This window comes from Neomonachus schauinslandi, chromosome 11 (genome assembly GCF_002201575.2).
Source record: "Neomonachus schauinslandi chromosome 11, ASM220157v2, whole genome shotgun sequence".
Lineage (NCBI taxonomy): Eukaryota > Metazoa > Chordata > Mammalia > Carnivora > Phocidae > Neomonachus > Neomonachus schauinslandi.
Genome location: NC_058413.1, coordinates 53,346,539 through 53,372,321, shown reverse-complemented (window position 1 = coordinate 53,372,321; position 25,783 = coordinate 53,346,539). Strand labels below are relative to the sequence as shown.

The 25,783-nt window shown below is 56.2% G+C and overlaps 1 protein-coding gene across 1 annotated transcript in view; it reads right to left on the bottom strand.

Annotated features, from left to right (window-relative positions):
• Positions 1-6,848: 6,848 nt before the first annotated feature.
• ARHGEF17 (Rho guanine nucleotide exchange factor 17) overlaps positions 6,849-25,783 on the bottom strand; it is a 54,623-nt gene continuing 35,688 nt past the window's right edge. Inside the window, exons 2-21 of the mRNA XM_021704632.2 lie at positions 25,591-25,668; positions 20,150-20,332; positions 17,914-18,030; positions 17,598-17,690; positions 17,185-17,361; positions 16,803-16,853; positions 16,442-16,551; positions 16,250-16,335; positions 14,519-14,637; positions 13,973-14,186; positions 13,374-13,447; positions 12,581-12,780; positions 12,122-12,420; positions 11,424-11,673; positions 11,050-11,136; positions 10,665-10,732; positions 10,287-10,435; positions 9,691-9,865; positions 9,308-9,577; positions 6,849-8,417 (exon numbers count right to left, since the gene is read on the bottom strand). Coding sequence (XP_021560307.1) covers positions 8,221-8,417; positions 9,308-9,577; positions 9,691-9,865; positions 10,287-10,435; positions 10,665-10,732; positions 11,050-11,136; positions 11,424-11,673; positions 12,122-12,420; positions 12,581-12,780; positions 13,374-13,447; positions 13,973-14,186; positions 14,519-14,637; positions 16,250-16,335; positions 16,442-16,551; positions 16,803-16,853; positions 17,185-17,361; positions 17,598-17,690; positions 17,914-18,030; positions 20,150-20,332; positions 25,591-25,668 — 2,997 coding nt within the window. The 3' untranslated portion in view covers positions 6,849-8,220. The remainder of the gene's footprint in view (positions 8,418-9,307; positions 9,578-9,690; positions 9,866-10,286; positions 10,436-10,664; positions 10,733-11,049; positions 11,137-11,423; positions 11,674-12,121; positions 12,421-12,580; positions 12,781-13,373; positions 13,448-13,972; positions 14,187-14,518; positions 14,638-16,249; positions 16,336-16,441; positions 16,552-16,802; positions 16,854-17,184; positions 17,362-17,597; positions 17,691-17,913; positions 18,031-20,149; positions 20,333-25,590; positions 25,669-25,783) is intronic.

The window sequence follows — 25,783 nt, the reverse complement described above, 5'->3', positions numbered from 1 at the left end:
TGGGCCCCCACCCCTTGAGGCGGCAGAGGGCCTCCGCTTCTCCCGCCGGGCCGCGCTGCTCTGTGTCGCCATCTCTCGCGCCCCCGGGGAACTGCAGGGGGCTGCGCGGGAAGAGGCCTCTAGGATCAGCCTCTTCTGGGTTCCAAACCAAGAAAGAAGGGGTCGCGGGGTGCTTGGGTGGCTCAGTCGTTAAGCGTCTGCCTTCAGCTCAGGTTACGATCCCAGGGTCCTGGGGTCGAGCCCCGCATCGGGCGCCCTGCTCCGCGGGAAGCCTGCTTCTCCCTCTCCCACTCCCCCTGCTTGTGTTCCCTCTCCCACTCCCCCTGCTTGTGTTCCCTCTCCCACTCCCCCTGCTTGTGTTCCCTCTCTCCCTCTCTGTCAAATAAATAAATTAAATCTTTTAAAAAAAAGGGGGGGGGTTGTGAGATGCAAGATAGACTGGAGACTTGGGTGCTACTCCCGGTCCATTGCCAGTGCATTGTCAGTCCAGGCAGGACCACCGCTGCCCCTTCCTGGGTCTTGTTTTCCTCCTAGAAACTGGCAGTCAGGGAGAACAACCTCCCTTTGCTGACGAGGCCCAGGAGGCCCTGGCCTAGTTGGTGAGGGAAGTCCAGGTGAAAGTGAATCTCTAGTGGAGGTCCATATGGTGTCTCCTGCACATTCCTCAGGGCCCTGCCCAAATCCTTCTCCAGAGGCCTTTCCTGTCTCCACACCCCCACCCCTGTCTGACAGGATAGTGAGTCCCTCCTTCCAGCAGGACAGATGACACACTGTCCCTTCCCTACCACTTCCCTACACTGTCCCAGGCTGTCCCTTCCCTACCACCAGCTGTCCCACCTTGCCAATTCCCTTTGCCAGCCATCAGGGTGCCCAGCAAGGCAGTGACTAGGGACTCCAGGACACTATTCACATTGTATTCCCAGCTCTGTGAATTGTGCCCCCTGGAGTTGTGCAATATGGTGAGCCCCCGGAACTGGAGGCAGCAGTCAGCAGCCAGTTTCCCTCCTGCTCATTACTATCGAGAGGATCCCAGGTGGTCCTCCCAGGACAGCAGGGAGGGCCTCATGCTGGGGGCAGAGGCCTGGCTGGGATCGGGATAATCACAGGCCATGACAGAAGTAGAGGAAGGTAAATAAGTCTGTTGGGGATAGATTGCCGCGGGAGGTGGAGAATTCTAAACAAACTGAGTCATAGAACCTGAGCTGTGGGGTGAGGGGGTGGGGTAGGTCAGGTCCCCAGGGTCCAGTAGATTCCAGGAAGAGAAATAGACACCTGCAGAGGGAGGGGGGCAGGGGAAAAGTTTGTTTCCTTGGGCCATGCCCATGTTGTAAGGAAAGAGAGGGAAGAGCTCAGGTGACTGACGTCAGTATCATAGCCCCACCCACCTCATATCTCAATGGAGACCCCCCACCCCACCCCAGGGCTAGGGCAAGGGTGGTCCCAGGGTCAAATATCCCAAATCCAAGCCCATGGGGGGTGAGGGGGAACCCAGAGAGGATCCATGCTGGGGACCTGGTGAGGGGTGAGAGCAGCCCAAGAGGCCCTCTTTTTCTGCATATGTTTTCTTTGTAAGGGGACCTTCTATACCCCAGTTCCAAGTTCCACAGTTCAAATGGTGGCATGTCATGTGCCATTTAATAGGTCAAATGGGAAAATGCTTTTCGGCCAAGGAGCACTGACCGTTAATCAGACATCCTACAGATGGTCTGCACCTACTGCCAGCTCTCTGTGAGGTTTTGGTCAAATCCCTCCCCAGATTCAGTTTCCCCACCTGAAAACTGGGGTGCCAGACTTGTTACCTGAAGGTCGTTCTAGTTCTCTGTGGGATGACGTGATCTGCCCCACCCACCTGAATGGTAAGGGTGGGCTGCAGCCCCCTGAGCCGGGAGAAAAGATAAGGGATGGTGGGGCTGATGGGGTCCCTCTTGTGGCTCTGGGAACTCTGGTTGGCACCTTTGGGCTCTCAGGCTGCAAGTCCGTAGAGTCGGGTCTCCTGGAGCCACAGACCACACACATCCCACCCTCGAACCCTCAGGTTATGAGGGAGCCTAATTGTTATTTACTCTCAGCTCTGACTCCTGGAGCACAATGAGATACAGATGGGACCCTGCCCAAGAATCTGTGAGCATCTAGTGAGGAGGCAGGGAAGGAGTTGTGGAGGCCACAGGAGATTTAAACTGGCTTTTTATGGAGCTTGGAGAGCCACAGGCTGGAGAACAAAGGGCTCTCACAATCACAGGCTTTTAAAACTCCTGGCATCTCAGATGAACCCGCGAAATCTTAGCATTACAATCCCTGCACTTAGGGACTTCAGAGACCATCTCATTTGAACTTGTCACAGCGAAGCTGAGGAAGTGAGCCCAGAGAAAGCCTGCACCTCCCTCTAGGTGGCACAGCACAAGCCCCAGTAAGCCAGGATGAGCTGTGATGGGGCTCCAGAGTCAGGGCCGTGGGCTCCATGTCCCACTGAGGCCCTGCCTGCAGTGGGGACCCTGCCCCACAGGATCTGAGGCATGGGGTGCAGTTGTTGGCAAGGGATCTGAACAGATGGCAGTCCCCGGGGTTGTGGACCAGAAATCGTGGCACCCTCTGCTGGCCACACTGGAATTATAACAAGAAAGTACAAAGCGGGAGGAATGCTCTAGGGGCGCCTGGCTGGCTCAGTCAGTTGAGAATAGGACTCTCTATCTCCAGGTTGTAAGATTGAACCACACGTTGGGTGCAGAGATTCCTTAAAAATAAAAAATCTTGGGGCGCCTGGGTGGCTCAGTCGTTAAGCGTCTGCCTTCGGCTCAGGTCATGATCCCAAGGTCCTGGGATCGAGACCCGCATCGGGCTCCCTGCTCTGCGGGAAGCCTGTTTCTCCCTCTTCTACTCCCCCTGCTTGTGTTCCCTCTCTCGCTGTGTCTCTTTCTGTCGAATAAATAAATAAAATCTTTAAAAAAAAAAAAATCTTTAAAAATTTTTTTCAATGCTCTGTCCTTGGCTAACCCCTAACTGGCCAAGTCCTACCCCTCTAAAGGTGGGCTGCCCCCCTGTGTGTGTGCCTTAGCTCCAGGGGGACGGTGGGCTTTGGTCTAAGGAGGAACTGGGGCTAGGAGGCCAGGGTGGGGCTCAGCCGTGGGGCAGGACAGGAACTGAGCTGAGGCTGCTGGGCCTGAGAGCTAGGTTCAATCCAAATTTAGGTCCAGACCCTGAGCTGGGTCTGGAATCTCACTGGGCTTGGGTTTTGGGGCCACAGACATAGGGGTCGAGTCCCAGTTCTGCCACTGCCAGGCTGTGTGGCCTGTGTGGCTTAAGCAAGTGACTTTACCTCTCTGAGCGCAAGCTCACCAGCCCAGGGTGTTGTGAGGATCTATTGAGATCCCATGTCGGGGGCACTAGCTTCTTCCAGAACACTGGGTTCAGAACCCCTATCTGCTCCCTCTCCTCCTGCATCCTCAGTACTTGCTCTGTGACCTCCCCACAGTCTGGCATCTGGGCTCTGCCTCCATTTGTCGGCAACTCCTGCTCGATGTCCCCCTCCTCAGTTCAGCCCTGCAATCTATCCCTGATCCAGCATGCGATGCCCGTTCACTTGCCTTTGCTGGGCAGGGCTCCTCATTGGCCATAATGGGCCCAAAATAGCACTTCCCCTTGCTGCTTCCTGCAACCTGGCCTGTGGCTTAAAGTCTGTGAGGACAGAAGGGAGAATTGGTGTTTGGCAGGCGTGCAAAAGATGTGAAGGGCTCACAGAGGACATTTGGTTCCAGAGAGGGCAGACACTTGCCTAGGGTCACACCGTGAAGGGAGGCTGGGGCTGAGGCTTGAGTTCAGATGTCTGGGTCCCCCATCTCCCCCCCAGGCTCTGCCCAGAAAGTCTAAGGCAAGGCCTCAGCCAGACTTCCCGTCCCTTCACCAAGACTTCTGGACCTGCAGACTACTGCCAACCCCAGTTCGAGTGTACAACAGGGCCCCTGGAGGCTAGCTACTCCAATCATGGGCTTCATGGGTTCTAAGGGCCATTCTCTGACTGTTCTGACCACAGGAAACCTTCCTGCCTGGGCTGTCCTCTACACCCACCTCACCCCTCCCCTCTAGCCTCAGTGTTGCCTTACTGTGTGACCTGAGGTTAAGTCCCTATCCCTCTCTGTGCCTCATCTTCCCCGTGAGGCAGATGTCTAGCTAAATCCTGCCCTCTGTCCCTAGCCCAAGAGACCACCCTGAGAACCCGTTTGGAGAAGGGATGGCTCTCTCCTGGCCTCTGAGATCAGGACATGCTGCCCAGGGCTGGTCTATGGAACATGAGCCAGAGATCTCATGAGGGACTGGATGTGGCTCTGGCCCCTCAGACTCCATCTCTCCTGTCTTCCAGCCCCTCCACGTGGCTGCCCCCCCACCCCGAGCCACAGAGCCCTGAGCAGACAGACCACATGTGAATCCAGGCTGTACCACTTAGCAGACTGGTGACCTTGAGGAAGGCATTTTACCTCCCTGAGCCTCTCAGTTTCCTCATCTGAAAAAAGAGAGTAATAATGGCACCAACTTCCCAGGACCATCGTGAGGATTAAGCGAGATGGTCCATGCTCCTGACTTGCTGCAAACAATAATTGGGAGCTGGGGTTATTGTCCTGTGACATTTAAGACCTATAGGGGGACTCCAACTGAATTCTCCAGACTGAATTCCACAAATATTTATTGAGCATCTACTGTGTGTCAGGCACTGCAGGCAGCCTGGGGATGGAGCTAGGAACAAAATGAAGTCGCCTCTCACAGAGCTCACTCTGGCTTCCCCTGCCTTTTCCTCTGCTCCAGGCTGGGCCTACGCCACGGACTCCTCACTCCAGGCCCTCCCCTCCCCTGACTGCCTTGGCTCAAGCTGTTCGGTTTTCATACCAAACCCAAGTCCCACTTCCTCCAACCCCAATGGCCAGCCCTGGTCATACCCTGGTTGTCCACCTCAGCTGGCAGAATTAAAACATGGTATCATATGCCAGGGTAATGGTTACCCTTGGAGGGTAGACTCAGAGGGGGCAAAGGGGGAGTTTTTAGGGTGATGAAATACTCGGTTTTTTGATCTGGAGGTGTTCACTTAATGAAAATTCAAGCCACACACTAACAATTTGTCTACTTCTCTGTACAAACATTATACTTCAATACAGTTCCCTTGAAAAATAGTGACACCTGGGTCCACCCTCCAAACTCTGATTTAATTGGTCTGGGATGTGGGCTGGGCCCCCCAGGTGATTATAATGTGCAGCCAAGGTTGAGAACTACTGCTTTAGAAGAACAAATTCTTCCAGGACTCTCCCCTGGGCCTGTGGCCTGATGACTGTTCATCCCAAGACCTCCCTGCCCACAGCTGACTGGCTCGGGGCTGAGCATGTCCACAGGCTGGCCAGTGCCCCAGGATGTGACCTCCTAAGTAGCAGTTGGCTGGCCAGGCCCAGTCCTGCTGAGGCACTGGAGCTGGGAAAATGCCGGGGACCCAGCCTTGGGTGTCCAGTGCTGAAAGTAAAGTCTGGCCAGGGCACCTATGTTGAAGGCACAGAGGCCCAAGGCCACAGTGAGAATAGCAGCCATCTGGCAGCAGGGAGGAAGCAGAGTCTCAAGGTGGAAGGGCCAGGTGTCCTGAGATGGAGCTCCAATATTGATCTGGGCCACTGTGCTGACAACTATTTAATTAGTGGTTCCCACTAATTAGCCCCCCTTTTATTTCAGGGCACAACAAATCTCTTCTTTGTGGGGGAAAAGATTATTGGCCCCATTTTACAGATGAGGAAATGAAGGCTTACAGGGGATGTAACTCAACCAAGGTCACATAGCTAGTTAGTGGCAAAGTTAAGATTTCTGTTTAGCTTCAAAGTCTGTGTTCTTTCTGCTTTGATTCACCAGAAATTCCACATGAACACTGCTTTCTACTCTGGAATATATGTGTTTAATATCATCCCCTCCTCCCCAGATCTTCCAAGCGAGGTGGTGCTGTGGGGAGATACTCCAAGCATGTCCCGTGGCCTTGAGGGCCCAGCGGACCCGAGATGTGTGTATGCCAGCGTGCAAAGCATGAACCTACACTCCCCCTTGAGCAACTGATTTGTGTAAAGTGTTCATCACTTAGGTTACTTAGGTTGAAAGATGTTCTGACGTGTTCAGCAGAGCCGGGGGCCTGCTCCGCCCTTTACGAGTGGTTGCCATCTTGAGCTCTGTGAGGGGTACCCCGGTGGGAAGGGATCCGCCCTGTGAGGACTGGCCAGCCCCGTGGGGTTGGCCTTTGCACTATGTCTGATTTAATGACGTACCACTTTGGACCAGAAATCAGACAGACTGGGATTCTACCCTTGCTCCAAAACCTGAAGTCACCTTGGCTTCTGTCAGATTCCCCAGCCTCACAGGAGGCTTTGCTGCAGAACATTGTTTCCTCAGGAGCTGTACAGTCTCCTGGTCGCCTTGTTTTTCACGTGCTGCCGATGTCAGCTTCGGACTCCCAAGCCCCATCCCAGGCCCAGTGACTGAGGAGCTGTGGGGAGCCTGGGAATGTAGACTTACATGGACATGTAATTATGTATCATGCTTTATATTCACACATGTAATCTGTGAGGGATTCTAACATGTCGCCCTGGTTACAAAGCCGTGAACAGGCATGAGGCCTCGTTTTCCTGACAAGACAGCTATAGCCCAGACAGGGGCAGCGACCTGCCCGGGATAACACAGCAGAGTGGTGGGCTTGCCATCCCAGCACCCTTCTGTTCTGGGTCTCTGAGCCTTCCCTTCTGCTCAAGTGAGTGGGTGTTGGGAGGCCCATCAGCCGGGGAGCCCCGAGGCTGGTGGCTGGGGGCCACCATGCCACTGACGGGGAGTGGTCATTTGGTGTTTCTATTTATTGACTCTTTAAAATTCATCATCCAAGGAAAGTTAATACATGACTGTTTGGTAGCGAGAGAAACATAATCTAAGACCGCAATGACCCACGCACCCCAAACAAAAACAGAACCAAACAAACCCCATCTGAAACCAGACCTTTGGAGCTGTAGCTGAAGAAGCAAGGGGCCTGGGGGTCAGACTGGCTCTTGCAGGCCAGGGAGCAGGGAAGAGCCTGCCCGCAAGTGGTTCCCAGTTGAAGAGGCCATGTCCAGCCCCTCAGCTTTGGGCATTCTTCCTGGAGGGACTGCCCTGGCAGGAAGGGTGTGAAGAGAGGGTCTCAATGGTCAGAGTGGGGGGCCTCCCAGGCCCACCCTCCCAAGGTGACCATACGTGCCAGTGCATGAGACACAGGGGCTGGGGGGCAGCTCTGAGGAGAACAAGGGCCCTTTCCTTTTCCCTGCTCAGGCCAGGAGAGAGAGCCCTGTCCAACTCCCTATCAGTGTTACCAAATTTGGAAACGACTAAAGGCACTGCCAACAAGTTAGGAAATGCCAAGGCCTGGGGAGGCCCCCGCATGGGAATCATTGCCCCTTGCAGTCATCACCTTGTTCTGGATGACTGAGGGTGCTTGGTCCTTGCTCTGGATACTGGAGGGCAGCCCAATCAGGACAAGGCCATGGAAAGTGTATGTTGAGAGGCAATGTTTTAGTGCCCTGAACATGCAGTGTGTGTGTGTGTGCGTGTGTGTGCGTGTGCACGCGCATACCTGCACACCCATGTGTATGTGCACACATGTTCGCAAGTATGTAATGAGGGGGGGATTGGTCCTTCCAGGAAGGCTCGCTTAGGGTCCCAGGGTGGCCCCCAGAGCAGGAATAGGGTCTTTTCCCTTCTGTGACTTCCTCAAATCACCCCCTGCCCAGGTCATTGCATAAATAAGTGCTTGGGAAGGTACACATCTAAAAAGGAACATAAATACTGTACATGGGAAAGGATTCTGTCCCCAGCCCTCCCACTGCCCCCAGAAAACCCTCCAAATATTGCACATGGCCCTCCCGAGCCCCATGGGGTCCAGGCCCGGCCGTGTCTTTGGTAGAAGCTCCAGGGACAGAGGTCCTGGGGAGCCCACATGCCCCCTGCCCCACCCCCATGATGACTGGGAGTACCGAAGCAGCCAGAGGGTTGGGAGAGGCCCCGGCCCGCTGGCCAGCAGGTGTTCCACCAGGAATACTTCTGTGCGGATGGGAGGGAGCCCACGCAGGCACAGGGGTGCCCCTGGTGGGACGCTCCTGGTCAGAGTCTGCTAGGAAGTGTGGGCTAGGAAGAGGCAAGCGGGCTGAGGGCGGTGGGAGGGCAAGTCCTGGGCCACAGTGGACAGGGTCACATCCTCCATAGGAGGAGGTGGTTTGTGCTGTCGTCTCGGCCCACGGTCTCGCTGCTGCTACCACCCCCACTGCTGAGTCGGAAGTCCTCATAGCCGTCACCTCCACTGATAACGAGCATTTTAGGCCTGGCTGAGGCAGGTCCTCGGTGCCGAGGGGAGTCCCGGTGCTCAAGGGATGGCAGCTTCTCAGGGCCTGGGGGGTGGAGGGAGAGGGTCCATTAGCCGGGGGCTGACTGATGGCTGTGCTGTCCCCTAAGGGCCTGCACCTCAGAAGACAAGAAGAAAGGCACACTTTCTGTGGGGGATCCTACTTCCTGTTAGCCAAGAACTTCTTTGGAAAGAAATACCCACTTCCTGGCAGTCACACAACTTCTTACCTCTTATCTGTGCGTTCTAGTCAAGAGTGACATAAGTTCTCAGGGCCACACCCCTCTCTCTCTCTCCCTCTATCGCACATGTACTGTCCTCCTCAAACAGCTTCCTGCTTTCCAACAGCCCCTTCCCAGCTGGGAAGCTTCGGTCTTCTGCGGGCGCGGACGGCTCCTGCCCGAGGCTTCCCTGCTTCCAGATTCCCACAGCCGCCTCCTCGGGGGAATACGGTTTCCTGCCCAGTCAAAGCAAGCCTTGGCTCACTGTGGCCCTCCTTGACGGATGCCATCTCCTAACACGTTTCACTTGCTAATCCTCACAGTCCACGGCTGTCCTGCCTGCCGTTCTGTGTTCTACTTGCTGTTGCTGTTTCCCGCTCTGCCCGTCACTCCCTGACGCCTTGCCCTAGACCGCATTTCTGGTCCGCTTTGATTCCCTGCCGTATGCATCCCTTGCTGGGCCACCGTCTAGTTCTTAGGCTACAGTTCTTATAGCTCACTGTCTCCTGTGATGCTTCTAGACCGAATTTTTGCACACACCCCATACCCTAGAAGGTTTTATTTTGGGGACTTTGGAGCTGATTTCCTGTCATATATGCCACTTCCAGCTCTGGACCACACTCTTCTTCCCTCTTGAAACCTCTTCTGGCAAGACAGAGGCAAATCTTAAGCAGAGTCCAGGATCCCTGGGTTGGGGGAGGATGCACAGACCCACCCGTGTCTGGGGGAGGCGGTGGGGTCGGGCAGAGCAGGTTGAAGCCATCTGGCAGCTGGACTGCAGCCAAGAAGCGGACGTGGCCAGTGTGTCCCTGGCCTAAGCCGGCGGGGCTCAGGGGCGCTCTCGGGCAGCTGACGGTACTGGGTGAGGTGGGCATGGTGAGCACGACGCCGGCACTGGTGCCCACCCACAGCAACTCCTCGCACACCAGCAGCGCCGTGATCCTCAGGCAGGCAGCCTTGTGCTGCCGGATGATGGCGTCCGAGCCTAGGGGGTGAGACGGACCAGAGCTGGGGCCGCATCCGGGCCCGGCTCAGCCTCCTCAGCGATGGGGCAGAAGGGCTCCAAGGGAAGGGGCGGCGGGGGCCGGAGGTCAGTACCTGCCAGCATCCTGTGCACAGGAGGTGTGACGTCTACCTCTGCCAGTTGCTCAAAGGTGCCTGGGTGGTAGAGACACACGTGGGCGCTGCCTTTCAGCGTCACCCACACCCCCAGGCTGCAGTCCACCATACAGGCCACGCTGCGGCTGGAATCCTGGCCCACGTGGAACGCGTGCTGGTCGGAGCGGTGGGAGGGGCAGGCAGAGGGCACAGGGGTGACTGGCGGGCCTGCCTTCCCTGCCTCGTTCCCCACCATCACCCACCTCACCCCTACAACTCACACCGAACCTCTCCAGAAAACCCGCCTGGACTGACAGCAAAGGCAGCCTTGCTCCTTGGTCTGGATGAAGCCAGACCACTGAAGCCCCCCCATTTAAGCCTCAGGAATTAAAATGGAGCTGCCTTTTCCCCTGCAACTCAATGACTCTGTGACCAGAGAATATTAAAGCTTGAAGGGTTTTCAGATCAATCATTGGCCTCTCCCTGGACAGATGGATGCTTTCTTATGGCCCCCGTGGTCTCATTCCCCCCTCTCTCACGGGCCAGGCTTACCCCAAATCACCAATTCTGTCCCCACCCCCACCCCCCAGCAGTACCTCCAGCTGCAGTGTGTCGGGGCTCAGCACAAGGACTCGGTTCTGGCAGCCACACCACAGCCGCCCACCCACAGACACCATCTTGGTGATGGGGCTCCCCTGAGAACCCAGGGTCACTGACTTGAAGTTCTGGGGGTCCCAGAAATGGCCTGGAGTGGGAGCCGGATAAGGAAAACAGAGCAAATTCAGTCTGGTATCACACTAGCGTCTCACCCTCACACCCTGAAACGAAGTGCTAAAAACCCCATTTGTACATGAGGACACCAAGGCCCAGAGAGGGCCTGAGAGGTGCCCAAAGCCACGTCTCCAGACTCACGGGCCTCGGGGAGAGTGCCTACGCCAGCAACATCGGCAGGGTGGGGTGCGGTGGGCACTCACCTGCTTCTCTTTGGTAGACCACAAGTTCTCCATTGGCCAGAGACACAAACACCTGGTTATTCAGATACCTAGGCAGAGAAAAGAAGGAGCAGTCAGGGGTTTCAGGAGGCCAGAGGAGGTCACCTGGGGCCAAGGGAATCACAGACATGACGGCTATGGTTCCTGAGAGACCGCCACTGCAGGCGGGGGGAGTCTGAGCTAGGCAGGGGTAGTGACTTGCCCACAGTCACATGGTGTATGAGAGGTACAGCTAGCCTAGGGCGAGGCCTCGGACCTCCAGCCTCCACAGAAAGGCGGGGCCAGTAGAGCAGGGAGAGCTGGGTGACCAGAGGAGGCCTGCATGTATAGAAGGGTCTGGACCAGGACGACTACCCAAGGGCCTTACAGGATGCAGGTCACAGAGGCTGTGTGCTGGAGCTTCATGCTGTTCCTGCGGTCACGGATGCTGTCGGAGGACTGGTACACGTGGACGCTGTGGATCAGGGGTGTGTGCACCTGTGACCGATGCTTGCCTACACCAGCCCCTGAAGTTCGCCCTCCACCTCTGCCTCCACCACCATCTCCCCGCTACCAGGTGTCGGCCCAAGGTACTGAGATCCCAAAGCCTCCCTGTGGGCTTCAGAACCCCTAGCAGCCCTGGCTGGCAGTACTCCTGAGGTCTGACCCCAAGCCCTCCTGCTTCTGCTTCAGGATACCATATGATTTCCCAAGCAGAGAGCTCGGGGTTCTGCATCCCCAGCCCCTGTCCTGCCCCCCTACCAGCCATCCTCAGTGCCCAGCCACACAGAGCTCTGGTAGGCCTCGGGGTCAACGCTCAGCAGGTCCTCAAGGCTGCCCCGGGTGAAGGAGCCACGGCTGGAGCGGCGAAGGGCTCTCCCATCCATTGGGCTGGTGCTGCAGGGACCGCCAGGCCCGAAGGAGCCAGACAGTGGCAGGAAGCCAGGATCCTGCTCCTCCTCTGAACTGGTCGTCTCTGCCGTGGCCTCCTTGGAGCTCGGGGTCTCCTCATCTGAGGGAGACAAAGTTCTCTACCTCCATTCCCCTCTGCCGGGCCCAAGACCTTGCATCTTTCTAGGCCCCCGTCCCCCCTCAGTGCATCCCTCCTGGCCATGTCCCTCCTGAGGGCCTCCCAGCCCTGTTGTCCCTTTCCCGAGGTGTCAGCGTAGCTCAGGCCTTGTTATTCTGCTCGGGGACAGTTTAGTGCTACCGGCTCCTAGTTCTGACCTGGCCCACTCCAATCCACCACCACATCGTGGACAGGGGGATCAACCGCTCCACCCCTACTCCATCTTCCCTACCTAACCGGGCATTCCAGGGTCTTCAGGATCTGGCCTGACTGACCCACTGCCCTCTGGGTCCTTGGTGTCACAGCCCCCCTGCCCACCCATCAGTACCTGCTGGGTGCCCCCTCCTCTGTGCAGTCCACCCTGCCTGACAGCCCCAAGCCGGGCACTCACTGCCAAAGCTAGAGGAGATGGTGGACCGGCTGGCTTGGCTCTGCAGCGTTCCCGAGGGGCTGGGTGAAGACTCATCATCGGAGTCACTGTCAAAGGGCACCAATTCCGGGCGGGGGTCCCCTTCGGTGGGGCCCGGTGTCATCTCCAGCCCCGAGCCTGCAATGGAGATGTGCAGGCAGGGCTGGGGCCCTGGCTCTGCCAGCGTCGCTGCTTCTTCGTCCGCGGCCTCGACGTCCAGTTCTGGACCGGGGGTCTCCAGTGCCGTCTCTGGGGCACTCCTCAGCGAGGCCGGCCGCTCCCTGTGAGATGTAGCAGTGGGGATGAGAGCTGCCAGGAGCCGAGGCTCTGCGCCCCTCGGCCACAAGCCCACCAGGCCCGCCCCGTCCACCAGACTTAGTCGCCAGAGGGGTCGGGGGCAGGGATCTGTCCCGCTGGCACTCCCACTGTCCCCGGCCTCACCTGTGGCCGTGGCGCTGCAGGCCGGGCACGGCACCTATGCAGAGGATGCGGGCGGAGCAGACGGCAATGCAGGCCTCCACGTCGGGCTCGGCACGCAGGCTCAGCAGGCACACCTGGCCCACGTAGCCGTCGCTGTTGCACACCCACACTTCGGGCATGGGCTCGGGGCAGCTACTCTGGGTCGGCGCCGCGCACGAGAACTGCGGACGGCACCAGGGCAGGGGAAGGTGGATGGAGGAATTGCGGCCAGCTCCCCACCGCTCGCCAGGCGGCCGGCGGAACGGAGGGAGGTGGGCCCGCGCGGGTGTGCACGGATTCCCAGTACGCCCCTCTGTACACGTGTGTACACACACACACACACGGCGCGTGTGCCACTCTGCAGGTCAGATGCACATACGCCTGTGTGATGGATCATCCCTTCACATACATATGTGTACGCATACATCCACACACACGTAAACCCTAAATATGACCCCATAGGTGCGCGGTAGCAAATGTGAAAAACGGTAAGCTCTGTCCCGATGTATGCAGACTCTGACAAGCGCATGACTTAGACACCTCACAGAAATCAGACAGCCCTCGTTCCCATGCACGCACAGATGTGTGTGGCCACACCCACGTGCACGTGACACACGTAGTATCCACATGCATGTGCAGAGTTGTACACTTAAAGACATAGGGGGCGACTGCCATGTTCATACAGGTACGTAATGTTGTACCCAAAACAAAAACACATGAACACGTGCTGGTTTGAATATACGTGCGCCTGCGTGACCCCGGCCCCCACACATACCTGCATGCCGCTGCGGGTTTTCATGATGGGGATGGCCTTCAGGAACTCAGGGTCTAGACAGCTTTTGCTGGATGCTGCGGCGGAGGTGGACAAACAGACACCGCTTAGCATCCACCTCACCCTCGACCATTTCCCTTTCTTCCCTGCTCTTCAGGATCTCTCAAGGGAAAACGAGGTGGCTGTAGGTTATGCTCTGCTTGTCCCTGGCCTCAATTTTCCCATCTGTACAATTTGGGAGGCAGACCCAGAAGTCTCTAAGGATCTTCTAAGCCATGGACCCTGATTAATAGCTTTCCCTACTCTCGGCCTGCTCAGAGTATGTAGAGGAGGGGAGGGCGGGGCGGGGGGGGGGTGCGTCCTGGCATGCCCTGCCCTAAGCTCACCCTTTTCAACCACTGAATCCCCTCCCTGCCAGTGAGACCCTGGGGAAGTCCCATGTTTCCCCGTAGGAGTCTCAGTCCACCCTCCCACCAGCAGGGACTGAAGCACAGGACACCGCAGTCTCGGGATTTCTGGCTCCTGATCTCCCAGACCGCAGCATGGTGCTGCCCACTGCCTGGAGGTGTTGGAAGGAGGACACCAGCATGGGCCTGGCTTACCCAGCTTCCTCTTGGCGTCATCAAAGGCCTGCTCAAAGCCGAGGCGGGCATCAGGGTGAGGGAACTCGAAGATGAAGGAGTCCGTGCCCTCAGGCCTCGTGGTGCACAGCTCCAGCTTGGTAGGGGGGAAGGAGAGTGCATAGCACAGCGCCTGCTTCTCCGACAGGTCCCGGTGCATGGCGGCTGAGAGGTCCCGCAGTGCTTCGTCCAGGCTCTGCCAGGATGAGGACCCAGGCCTCAGGCCCTGACAGCTCCCCACAGCCTGCTCCTGCCCTGAGAATGCAAGTGGGGACCTGCCTCTCCCCCCAACCCCCTAGACATGATGGGCCCCCTCTCCTCCCACAGCTAGGGACAGAGCTGTGTCTCCACCCTCAGGCCTGGAACACATCACTTCCCTCAGTTGCGGTGAGGCTATATTTTCCCCTTCCAATAAGTGACAGAGATGAGTGACCTCTTCCTCAGGTAAATGAAGAGGCTGTTTTCTCTCCCTCAGATCTGGGAACCCCCACCGCCCCATTCCCCCAGCCTCAGGCAGAGGGCACAGACCTGGTGGGGGAAACCAAGGCTCTCAGAGAGCTTGCTCATCTGGCCCAGGGTGGTCAGGTCCTCATCTAGGCGGCTGATAGCCTTCTGGACGTTCTCCCGATTGGTGGCTTGGGACGCCCCTGGTGGGGACAGAGGAAGGCCACGGGCAGATACAGAGGCAGATAGGGTCAGGCTTGGACAGAAGGGAAGAATTTCCCTTCCCTCACAGTCTGCAGCTCAGCGTGGGGAGTGGCCTGACAAGCCGAGAGCTTGTCAACCCCAAGACCCAGGGAACAAAGTGACAGGCAGCTCACAGAGAAACACCAGGCCTGGGAACAGGGGGCTGGGCTTGATTCAAAGCCACTTGGCACAGGGTGCTGGTCCCTTGGAGAACTCCCTGGACGAGCACAAAGAATAAACAGCAGACGGCTGTGCAGCTTCTGCAGGCTCCAGCAGACACCGGAAGCCTCGGCAGTGCGGCCTCCACAGACCAGTCAGCCGGGCAGCCAGAGCCTCGGGCGGTCAAATCTGCTGACCAAGGGACTCAATTCCCCGACAAAGGAGGGAAAATGAGCTGATGCTCTGGATTTCTCTAGTCCTATCCCATACCTGACCACAGCCAAGTAGCTGGCCCCACAGGCCAGCTCAGCATCCCCACACCCAGCACTGCCTGGCTGGGGGTGTCCACCCTGGACCAGGAACCCACCAATGGGCAGAGTAGACAGCAGTGGAATGTACTAGAAAAGCTAAGGCTTGCGTTTTCTCCTACTCCTTCTGAAGGACACTGTTCCCCCCAACAACTCTCATTGTCTGGGCAGCCCTGGTTTCTTCCATATGACCCCGCCCCACTCTGACCACACTGGATTGGACCAGGAGCAGACACCTGAACTAAAGGTAGTCATTTTATCGACTGGCCTGTGTTCCAAACTGGAACAATCATCAGCTTGTATTCCTTCCTACACAGGGGCCCATGTGAGGCAGGCCTGGGTTTGCCCTGGGGGCCACCACACTGAGCCTAGGGACAGAGTCTGGACCCGCACTGCCTGCCAGCCCAGAGGTGCCCACACCACCGTCCCAGACCAACCGTCCCAGACCAACCGCCCCACTCAGAAAGGTAAACTTCGGATCCTGGAGCAGCTGGGGAGAAAGGGCCAAGATGCAGAACAGGCCATGATGGATCACAGGAGTTGGAAGGAAGGAGGAAGCAGAGAAAGCTGAGAGCAGTGAGAACAGGCAGATGCAGAGAGAGACAGACAGATGGAGACACAGACACACATGTACACTCAGCAGAAGGAGCAGCTCTTTGAAACTGCTGCAGCTCCTGACAGCCTCAGCCCCAAACAACTGGATCTTTCCAACCAAACTTTTGCTTGGACTGACTTGAGTGAGTCTCTGCTACCGACGAGCAAAACTGGGGACCAGAGCAGCGTGTCACTGTCCGATAGGACGCTGGTGCAGCGGTCACTGGCTAGTGGCGGGTGTGTCTGCGCCCCCCGTGCCGCCCCAGCCTAGGTGAGGTCCCCGCCCTGTCAGAAGGTGGTCTGCGTGGACAGGTCCTGGTGTGCTTCTGTGGCGGGCACACCGATCCTGCATGCCACCTCCCTTGTACTGGCTGGGAAAGTAAGGCCCCAAAAGCAGAAAAGCAGATGGATACGGGCAGCCAGCCTGGCCACAGTTCAAACCCTCCAGGAGGGCTTCTGAGAGCAGGGCCCGGACACCCAGAACCCCCGGGCAGGCCTAGGCCAGCCCCACCTTTGATGATGTCCGCATCTTCTAGCGGCAGCTTCCACAGCAGCTTGTACTTGCTGGCCGTGTCAATGACGCTGGCTGCCGTGTACCTGTGGGGAGCCAAGGGGGTGCTCTGGCCAGGCCGGGGGGAGCGGGGCCCAGGGAGGGCCAGCTGCTCCGCCCCGGCCCAAGTGCAGCCCCGCCCCGGCCACTCACAGGCTCATGGAGCTGCGCCGCAGGGAGCCTGATTTCCGCTTTAGGGTCGTGCAGATGATGAGGTCCGTGAAGAGGAAGAGGGACCGGTCCTTCTTGCCACCGACGGCCTTCTGTGGAGCCCGAGGCAGGACTCAGGCCCAGAGGCCCACCCTCCTGCCCACCGTGCCCAAGGGGACAGCCAGGCCCAGAGAGGGGTGAGGGCTCTGCCCCAGATGCCCAGAGGCAGAGGCAGAGTTGGGACTCGACCCGGGACTCCTGTTGTGGGGAAGAGCAGGGAGGCCCAAGGGCAGCAGGTATGAGCGGAAGTGTGAACATAGTGGGGAGATGGGAACAGGTGGGTAGACAACGGGAGACTTCTTACCACTTCGATGACCATCTCCTGCCTGAGGAACCGCCGCAGAGGGGCTTGGAGCTGTGGGGCAGGACAGACAAAACATCTTGAAGGTCAATTATTAATCCCATCTCCTCCCCAGACCCTGGGGGACCCCTTGGCCCCACTCCATGGGCCAGGCCAATAGAAGCAGCATCCCCTCCATCCTCCTGATGCTGTGCGGTCAGGCCGCGGGACATGTGGCCAGAGACAGACAGGGAGGAGGACATGGCTGTGGACAGAGACGGGTGGGGACGCTGAACAGACAGGGATGCACAGGCGCTGCAGACACCGCTGTGGAGGTGGACGTGACCGTGACTGCAGGTAACCACAGATGCAAACAAAGGCATGGGTGGAGGGGGTGGGCACTCACATCCTCCATGCCCTCGATGTGAGCCTCAATCTCCTGCAGCACACGGGCATGTCGCTCTGCCTCCTCGGCACTCCGCACACCCTTGTTGATGCGTTCAGCCACCTGTTTGATGTTCCGCTGAGCATCCAACAGGAGTGGGTGGTCTGGGTGGTCCTCAGGTGTGTGCTTCAGGAGGTCCTGGGGAAGAAATGGGGATAAGACCCCTGCTTATTAGCTGCCCCTTTCAGGCCCTGGGGCCCCACACTGATGGCTAGAGCAGGACGGACTATAAGCAGGCTCCAGAGAGGACTTCTTTTCCCACCCAACCCCTGGGGACTCTGATGTCAGGCTTGACCGAGTAGGGGCCTCATAGCCCCCTGCATCCTCACGTGCCTTCCAGCCTTGCCCTCCTGCCCACCCAACCCCATGCCCACCTTCACCAGAAGCTCATAGCGTGGGATCCGCTGCACAGGCTTGATCATGAGGTCAGACAGCGCCTGTTTCTCCTTGTTCTCACGCATGCTTTGCTGAAACCAGAAACAAGGGGGATGGGCACCCGTGTGAGGAATGTCATGCAAAGAAGGAAATGTCCAGGGACAGATCCCCAGCCAGTCCCTCTAGCCCAGCCCAAGGGCAAAGACTGAACCACAGGCTAAGGCTGCGGTGTCTGGGAGTCTGGGAGCTCCTGCCCCCTCCCAAAGCTGGCCAAGGCGAGGGTGATGTCCATGCCCCTGAGCTAGCCAACAGTACCTCCAAGAACTTGAGAAAGGCAGGCCTCGCCTCCTTAGCCACGCGCACGGCATCCTTTGCATTGAGAAAGTTATCAATGTAGGCAGAATAGATGTTGACCAGGATGTCCTTGGAGAACTGTAGGTGCAGAGGCAGGTTAGGGACCTTCAAGGTGTCCCTTACTCCACCTCACCCTGTCCTGGCTTCCAATGATTCACAAGCCAACATCCTTTCCCTCCAACGGGACATGATATGGTCTCTAAGGGATGGGGCAGCTGCTCCTGCGTCATGTGTGCACGTCGTACGTGTGACTGTGTGAGTAGGTGTGTATCTGTGCACACCCCAACGTATCTTACCTACGGTTTGTGTGTACATGGACATACATATGCCTACATGTGTCCTGTAGACCAGGCTCTCCCATTTCCAGCTGGGCATTTCCATCCCTTGCTCTCCAGCCCCACTAAGTCCAGCCAGGCAGGTCTCCCTCCTCACTGTCCTCTGAGAGACACAGACTCATTCCAGCCACTTGGCCATTGCTCATGTAATTCTCTCCACCAGAATGCCCTTACCGCATCCAAATCTCACCCACCCTCAGGGCTAAGCTCCACCTGTGCCTCCTCCAGAAAGCACTCCCTGCCCTGACTAGGACTCTTCCTCTGCAAGGAGATAGGGACGCCCATCCTGTCCAGTAACATCCCGCTCAGTGGGGGCACACAGCTGGTAGCTAATACCTGACGGCCCGCTGACAGCTGGGCTAAACGTGGAAGTTCTTGGTCAGAAGCCCTGGCTGGGAGTTGGGATACCCTGGTTCCTGGGTCAGCTGTACCATGGATGGACTAGGGGACCTGTGGTGGTGTTTGTTTCTGGCCCCGCTGGGCCCACAAGGCCCTGTGTCTCTAAGGTGCTGACTGTCCTCCTCCCCAGGCCCGGGAAGGCTGCAGCAACTCGGAGGGGAAGACGGCCCTTACCCACCAGCCCACCCTGGGGCAGAGTATTCTCTGCTGATCCCTTCCTGGGACCAGGGCCTCTGCTCATCAGACCAGGGTCAGCATCAAAGTCCAGACAGGGGATGAGCCTGGTGACACTGAGGGTGGTGATGGCCTCGAGGGGTTAGCACTCAACGGGGGTCCTATCAGGGTTTGTCACATCAGTTCCAGATCAGCAGGCACCTTCTAAGACCTTCTTAGGCCCAAGGCCCACCCGCATCATCACAAACACATGAAAAAACATCCACATCTCACAACAATAGATAAGACTTTTTTTTTTTTTTGCTGGTATAATTTTTGGAAGGAGTTTTACCATTTTGCTTTTGAAATTATTTGGTTCTGAGTAACCATTTTAGTTTGTGTTTGGCTATGATTTATCAGTAATCACCATGCATTCTTGGGAATTCTGGACAAATAACAAAATGTATCTTAAGTTTTTTCAAAAGTAATTAACCTCGTATAAATGAATACTACACGTAACAATTAAAGAAAATTGCATGCTATGTTTTTACAGACACGTAATTAAATGTTTACTGGTTTTGCTTTTGCAGTTCTTTTTGAGTTTTGCAGCCAATACTTGTTCTAAGGTCCCATTCACTATGGTAGGATCCTGAAAAGCTCACAGGCAGGTCTGCTCCTGGTGCAAGGGGGCACAGAGTGGGGCAGGGTGTGGGCACTGGGGCCGCGTTTCCTGGAGTCGAACCCTCTACCACTCACTAACTGTGACTTGGTCAGGTTACTTTCTCTCTACGCTGCAGTGTCATCCACTTTAAACTTGGGGGAATAACTGCACCTTTCTCCTAGACTTGTGAACATATATAACGTATTTAGAATAATGGCTAGTACGTAAGTGCCAAATAGTTAGCTATCCTATTAAAATGCTGGATGGAGAAAAGAGCTAGTCAGGGTAAGGGCTGAGGTCAGTAACAGCATCCACTGAGGTCTGTGTCAGCACCAGCTCAAGGTCAGGACTAGGGTCAAGTCAGTGCCAGCAACTAGAGCTGGGTCCAGGATTAGGGTCGGTAACTAGTTGGGATTGGGGCCCAGGCCAGAGTCTAGCCAAGCTCTGGGGTTTGGTGGTGTCCAGGTTCAGGTCAACCCCAGGGCTGGAGTCAGTGCCAGTGTCTGGTCAAGTCCTGGGGTTGGATCTGGGATCAGAGTCAGTGTCCAAGTGGAGTGGGGTGGGTGAGGGGTCCATGGCAGCAGCTATCCCCTTCCAGGAAGGGCCCAAGCTTGTGGGGGTTGAAGCAGCAGACAGCAGGGCCACTCACCGACTGGACAAGCAGGTCTCCCACCTTCTGCTGGGCGTGCCAGGTCTGCACACAGTGCCGCACCTGCTCGAGGAACTGTTCGTGGTGCTCCAGGAGCTCGGGGATCTGGTCAAAGATCTCATCCACCAGTGACGGGTCACACAGCAAGGAGTTCTCTGGCTGCTTCAGCGGCTGCATGTAGCCCTGGGGGTCCCCCACAGGTCAGTGCGGGTACCCTCAGAGGGATGGCACCCCAACCCCCTGGCGTAGGTGCACACGAAATCACCTGGCCCTGTGACTCAGTGGCCATGACTCCCAGATCTCCCTTGTTAAACTCAGAGCTCTAAGAGGGAGACAGGAAGACCTATCCCCATGCCCCTCACTGTGCGGCTCGGGGCCTGGCATAAGACGGGGGTGAGTGGGCTCGGGAAAAGTTTGTTGGATGCATGAACAAGCAGAGCTTGGAGTGAGGAAAGCAAGAAGACTGGCCTCCTGGGAAACCCACACACACTAACTCAGCAGACATTTTATTGGGAACTCACTCTGTGCTAGCCACTGTTCAGCAGTGAACAAGGAAGACCAAGCTCCCTGCCCTAGTAGAGCTTACAGTCTAGTCAGATGAAACACGAAATACAAGAAAGAAACAAAAAGAAACCACATTTCATCAGATCTTTAAGAAAAAAAACCGCTGCCAATTAAGTTATTATATGCCATTAATTATAGGATGAACCTGGAGTTCCAGATGTTTATCTTAGAATCAGTTACGTGTGGAAAGTTTGAGACCCGCTGTGGGGAAAATAAAGCAAGGGGGTGCCTGGGAGGCCTTTAGTGCCACTGTCTGAGCACTGACTTCACGGTTTTCAGATCTACTGGTCAAGTCTGATTAAAACTCCTCTTTTTCACCTCAAATCTGCTTCACCGCCCATTTCGTGAGAATGAAGAGCCCTGCTTGCGGCAGGTGTGCTCACGGAGCGGTCGCCCTCTACTGGCCTAAACTATAACTACAAGCCCAAGAATTGATGTTTGAAAAAGTAACGCAATGTTGCAATAAAATTTATATTAAACATTGTTAAAAATTGGCTTGTTTGATAAAACAGCCTCGAGAAAGTCAAGCTCAACAGAATCCTCTTGCCTGGTTGGGGATTCTTAAAAGGTCAGGGGGTGATGGTGAGACAGGCAGGCAGCCTCCCTCTTACAGCTCTTAGGCCAGTCTGAGCTAGGGTCTTCTCTGGCGGGGGGTGGGGGGGTGAGGGTGAGGGTGGGGGGGGCGCTGTTGCCCCACACCGAGAGGAGCTAAACCGCATCCCACACAGAAGCAGGCACACAGTGGGAGGAAAGACTAAGCAGAGAACCTGATCCAGAACCTCCTAGGAACCAACGCCTGCACCCACTCACGGTGTACTTGCTGGGCAACTACTGAGTGTCTGGCCTTCTAAGCACCAGGCGGCACCTGAGGGCAGACAAAAGTCCTGGTGCTTGTGGAGCTGACACCTCAGTGGAGGGAGGCAGAAAATAAACACCATAAATAATGAAATTATGACACGTGTGTTGGAAGGCAGTAAGTGCTATGGGGAAAAAGACAGGGTCAGGAGTGCTGGGAGAAGGGGGCTGGGTCAGGGAAAAGGGGAGTTGTTGGCTGGGAATTCGGGGGTTGAAGAAAGACTCAAAGTGTGAGGATGACACTGAGGAAAGGTGTAGCCTTAGGACGTGGGTTCAAACCCCATCGCCTCTGGCTGTTAACCTTGGTATTTCTTCATTTTAAACTCCTGGCCTACAGCTGAAACTAACGTAACACTGTGTGTCAACTATGCCTCAGTTAAAAAATAAAAAAGAACAAAACTCTTGGCTTGCAGGAACGATACCAGTCAGTGTGGGTGGCAGTGGTCACTGAGAGGGGACACTAGGGCTGTGGAGTCCAGTCTCAGCTTGAATAGCACTGATATGCTCAGACAGTGCAGACTAGCTGGTGAGAGGGAGAGCCCTAGAGTCAGACTGACAGGGATTCACCCCAGGGTGTGGCAATTCCCCGCTCTGTGACCTTGAACAGTTGCTTTACGTCTCTGTGTCTCAGGTTCATCATCTGTAAAATGAGGGTTATTATGAGATTTGTATGATTTAACTTATGTAAAGTGCACATATGAAGCACTCAATAAACGTCAGCTCTCGGTATTACCACATGTATCCCCCCCAGAATCCTTATGCTCCAACCTAGTCCCCAACGTGCTGGTATTTGGAGACGGGGCCTTTGGGAGGTGAGTGGGTCATGTGAGCGGGGCCCTCACGAATGGGATTTGTGCCCTTCTACAAGAGGTCCCGGAGAGCTCCCTCAGCCCTCCCACCAGGGAGGACACAGTGAAAAGGAGGAAGTGGGTCCTCACTAGACACCAAATCTGCCAGTGCCTTGATCTATGAGAACTGAATCTGTATTTGTTCAAGCCACCCAGTCTGTGGAATTTTCGTTCTAGCAGCCCAAATGGACTAGAATACCACTTAATAGATGGACGACCCTGGGGAGTTTTCTTAACCTCTCTGAGCCTTCATCTCCTCATACGAAGAGGGAGTTATAATACCTACCTGACAACGTTAATGTAAGGATTAGATATGATTTTATATACATGCACTCACACACACATGCACACGTGCAGACGTGCCAGGCAGTATGCTAAATTACACATGCATCTCTCTTGCAGTCTGCACTCAACAGGTAGGCACCATTATTATCCCCACTCTGCAGACAAGGACCCTGAAGCAGAGACTGGTTATGTAACTTGCTCCAGGTGACATGGCTGGTCAGGAGGTGTGCCAAGTTTGAACACTGGTGGCCTGGCTTGGACCTCAGTCCTTGTGACACACCTGGGCTGCCTTGAGTGACAGTCCTGGGGTTCGGCTGACACTCTCCTGCCCATCTCCACCCCTCACCACCCACACTCTCAATCTGGCCTCCTGAGAACTATCCTCCCTTAGCTCTTCCACCAGCAGGTCCGGCAAGCCTCCACGCGTGCAGCCGTGAACTGGCCAGGAGATTCGAAGGTAGAAAGACATGCCCGGGTCCCGCCAGCCTCAGGTGTGTGAACAAGGCATGAGCAGCCTTGTTACCTTTGCACTCTCACGCTGGGATACGGGTATGATTAGTCACATTTTGCACACAAAAACACGGAGGCTCAGAGAAGTGAGGTGACTAGGCTAGCATCACCCAGCAGGGAGGCGAGTGACTCAAACCCTGGACTGCCTGACCCCAATGCCTTCAACTCCCACCTAGGGGACCACAAAGGACCCCACGCTCTGCTGGACCCCAGCATGACTACTGCTGCCTGGCAGCCAAGGGCATCTCTTAAAGATGGCATTCTGGTTGTGTCCCAGCACCTGGCACAGCAGCCGCCCCGGCCACCTCTCCATGGCTAACTGCTCGAGGTTTCTTCCAGCCTCCTGGCCTTTGTTCCTATTGTACCCACTGCCCGAATGGTTCCCTCCAGGCTCTCCCGCTGCTGAACGCTTACCCATCCCTCAGGTCTCCGCTGAACACCCCAGCCTCAGAGAAGCCCTCCCTAGCCTCTGACACCAGGGCAGGCCCCCGTTCTGTGTTTTCCTCTTTCTGTGCATTCGTTTTTAATATATAAAAGCAATGTATTTTTTGTGTGGCAAAATATACATCATAAAATTTGCTAATTTTAATCACTTTTAAGTGTACAGTTCAGTACTCACATTAAATACACTCACGTTGTTGTGGAACCATCATCCCCATCCATCTCCGGAACTTTCCCATCTTCCCAAACCACAACTCCATACCCATTAAACACTAATTCCCACTTCCCGTCCCCCAGCCCTTGGCAAGCACTGTTCAACTTTTCTGTCTCTATGAACTTGGCCACCCTCAGTGCCCCATGGAAGCGCAATCATACAGTATTTGTCCTTTTGTGACTGGCTCATTTCGGTTTAGCATGATGTCCTCGAGGTTCACCCATGTTGTGGCACATGTCAGAATTTCCTCCCTTTTCTGGCTGAACGACACTCAGTTGCTACAGAAACACCCTCCGTGCACTTTTGCACCCGCATTTGTCCTTACGTATAAGGTTTGTCTGACTGTTTACTGTCAGTCTCTGCCATAGACTCCAGGGGACAGGACCTTATCACTCATGCTCACCGCTGAACCCTCACTGAGAACACGGTCTACACCCAGAAGATGCTCGTTGCAGATTTGTGGAGTAAATGAATGAACACTCTGGATCTTTCCAGGGCTCTACCTTCTGTTCTTTGCTCTCACTCTGCCTAGATGGCTTGAGTAAATTCGTCCTCAACCGTACCTGCCAGGCCCCACCCCAGCTGGGATCCACGCCCTCTGCCCTGGGCCCCAGGCCCGCATGTGCATCCTGACTCAGGGGCTTTCCCACGCTGGAACCTGATCTGGCCATCTCGCCCCAACTTTCACACGTGGGGTTCCTCCAGTGCTGCCGTCACCCAGATCAGGAGTCCAGGCCTCATCCCACAGCCGACCAGCTACCGTGCCTGGCCTGACCAGCCACCTCCTGAATGTCTGTCCCAATGCTTCCTCCCTGTGGCTTCTGCCCTGGTCCTGGCCTCTCCTCCCTTGCCTACCCTCAGTGGCCTTGGCCTCCTCTTCTGCTGCCCACCTTCCTAGCAGTCAGACTTTATAAAGCATGAATCAGATGACATGCCACCCCGGCTCAAAGCCCTTTGCTGACTCTCCAGCGCCCCTGGTAGGGTCCAAACCTTCTTCCTGGTATCCAAGGCCCCTACCACGTGGCTCCTGCTGGCTCCCCCAGCATCCCCAGAGGACCAACCCTTTGTGCTTTGTGCCGGCCTCTCCTTACTTGACTTTGCACCTGCTGTTCCTGTTGCTGACAAGACAGGTGGGGAGGAAGCCAGCACGTCCTCCAGGGAAAAATACCCTGACCCCACACTTCACAGGTGCCCCCTCAATGCTTTGAGAGTGACCATATACTCAACTATGCCCCGAACGGGACTATGAGGTCCTGTGGCGCAGCTTGTCTCTCTTATTCGTCCTCGTGTTTCCTATGCCTGGAACAGGGCCTGGCACACGGCAGGTGCTCAACATTTTATTCCATTCAACAATTATTTTCCCAGTCAAAGAATAAAATGAACGGGGCTACAGTTGGCGGGGGCACAGATCTAAGCCGAGGCACGGGGCCGCCAGGGGGAGGTGGCAGGACAGTGAAAGGAGGGAGCACCTGCCCTGGGGTGGCCTGTCTGGCCTTATTAAGTCCCCTCTATGTTCCCTCCCACCCTGGAGGGGGATTCCTTCTCTGGGACAGTCACAGGATGGGGGGGTTCTCCACGGAGGGGTGATGTTACCCAGGGTCATTCCTCTCTCCTCTCTAGCCTCCATCCCCTGTCCACAAAATGGGTTTGTTCCCACATGTTTGACGGCCTCCTAGACTCAGAATGGCCGCTCTCGGGGGGCCTGGTCCGGCCTTGAGCCTCACCTGCATCAGGGTGCGCAGCGACTCCACATAGGACTGCTCCGTGTCCAGCAGGGTCATGGTCACGTGCTTCCGCATGTCCTTGGGGGACAGAAGGCAGAGGGTGAGCAGTGCCTTGTTCCCCTCAGACCCGGCCCCCTGCAGTCACCTGGACCCAGAGAGCCCATCCTCATCCTCTCCCTGGCCTTCAAGGCCT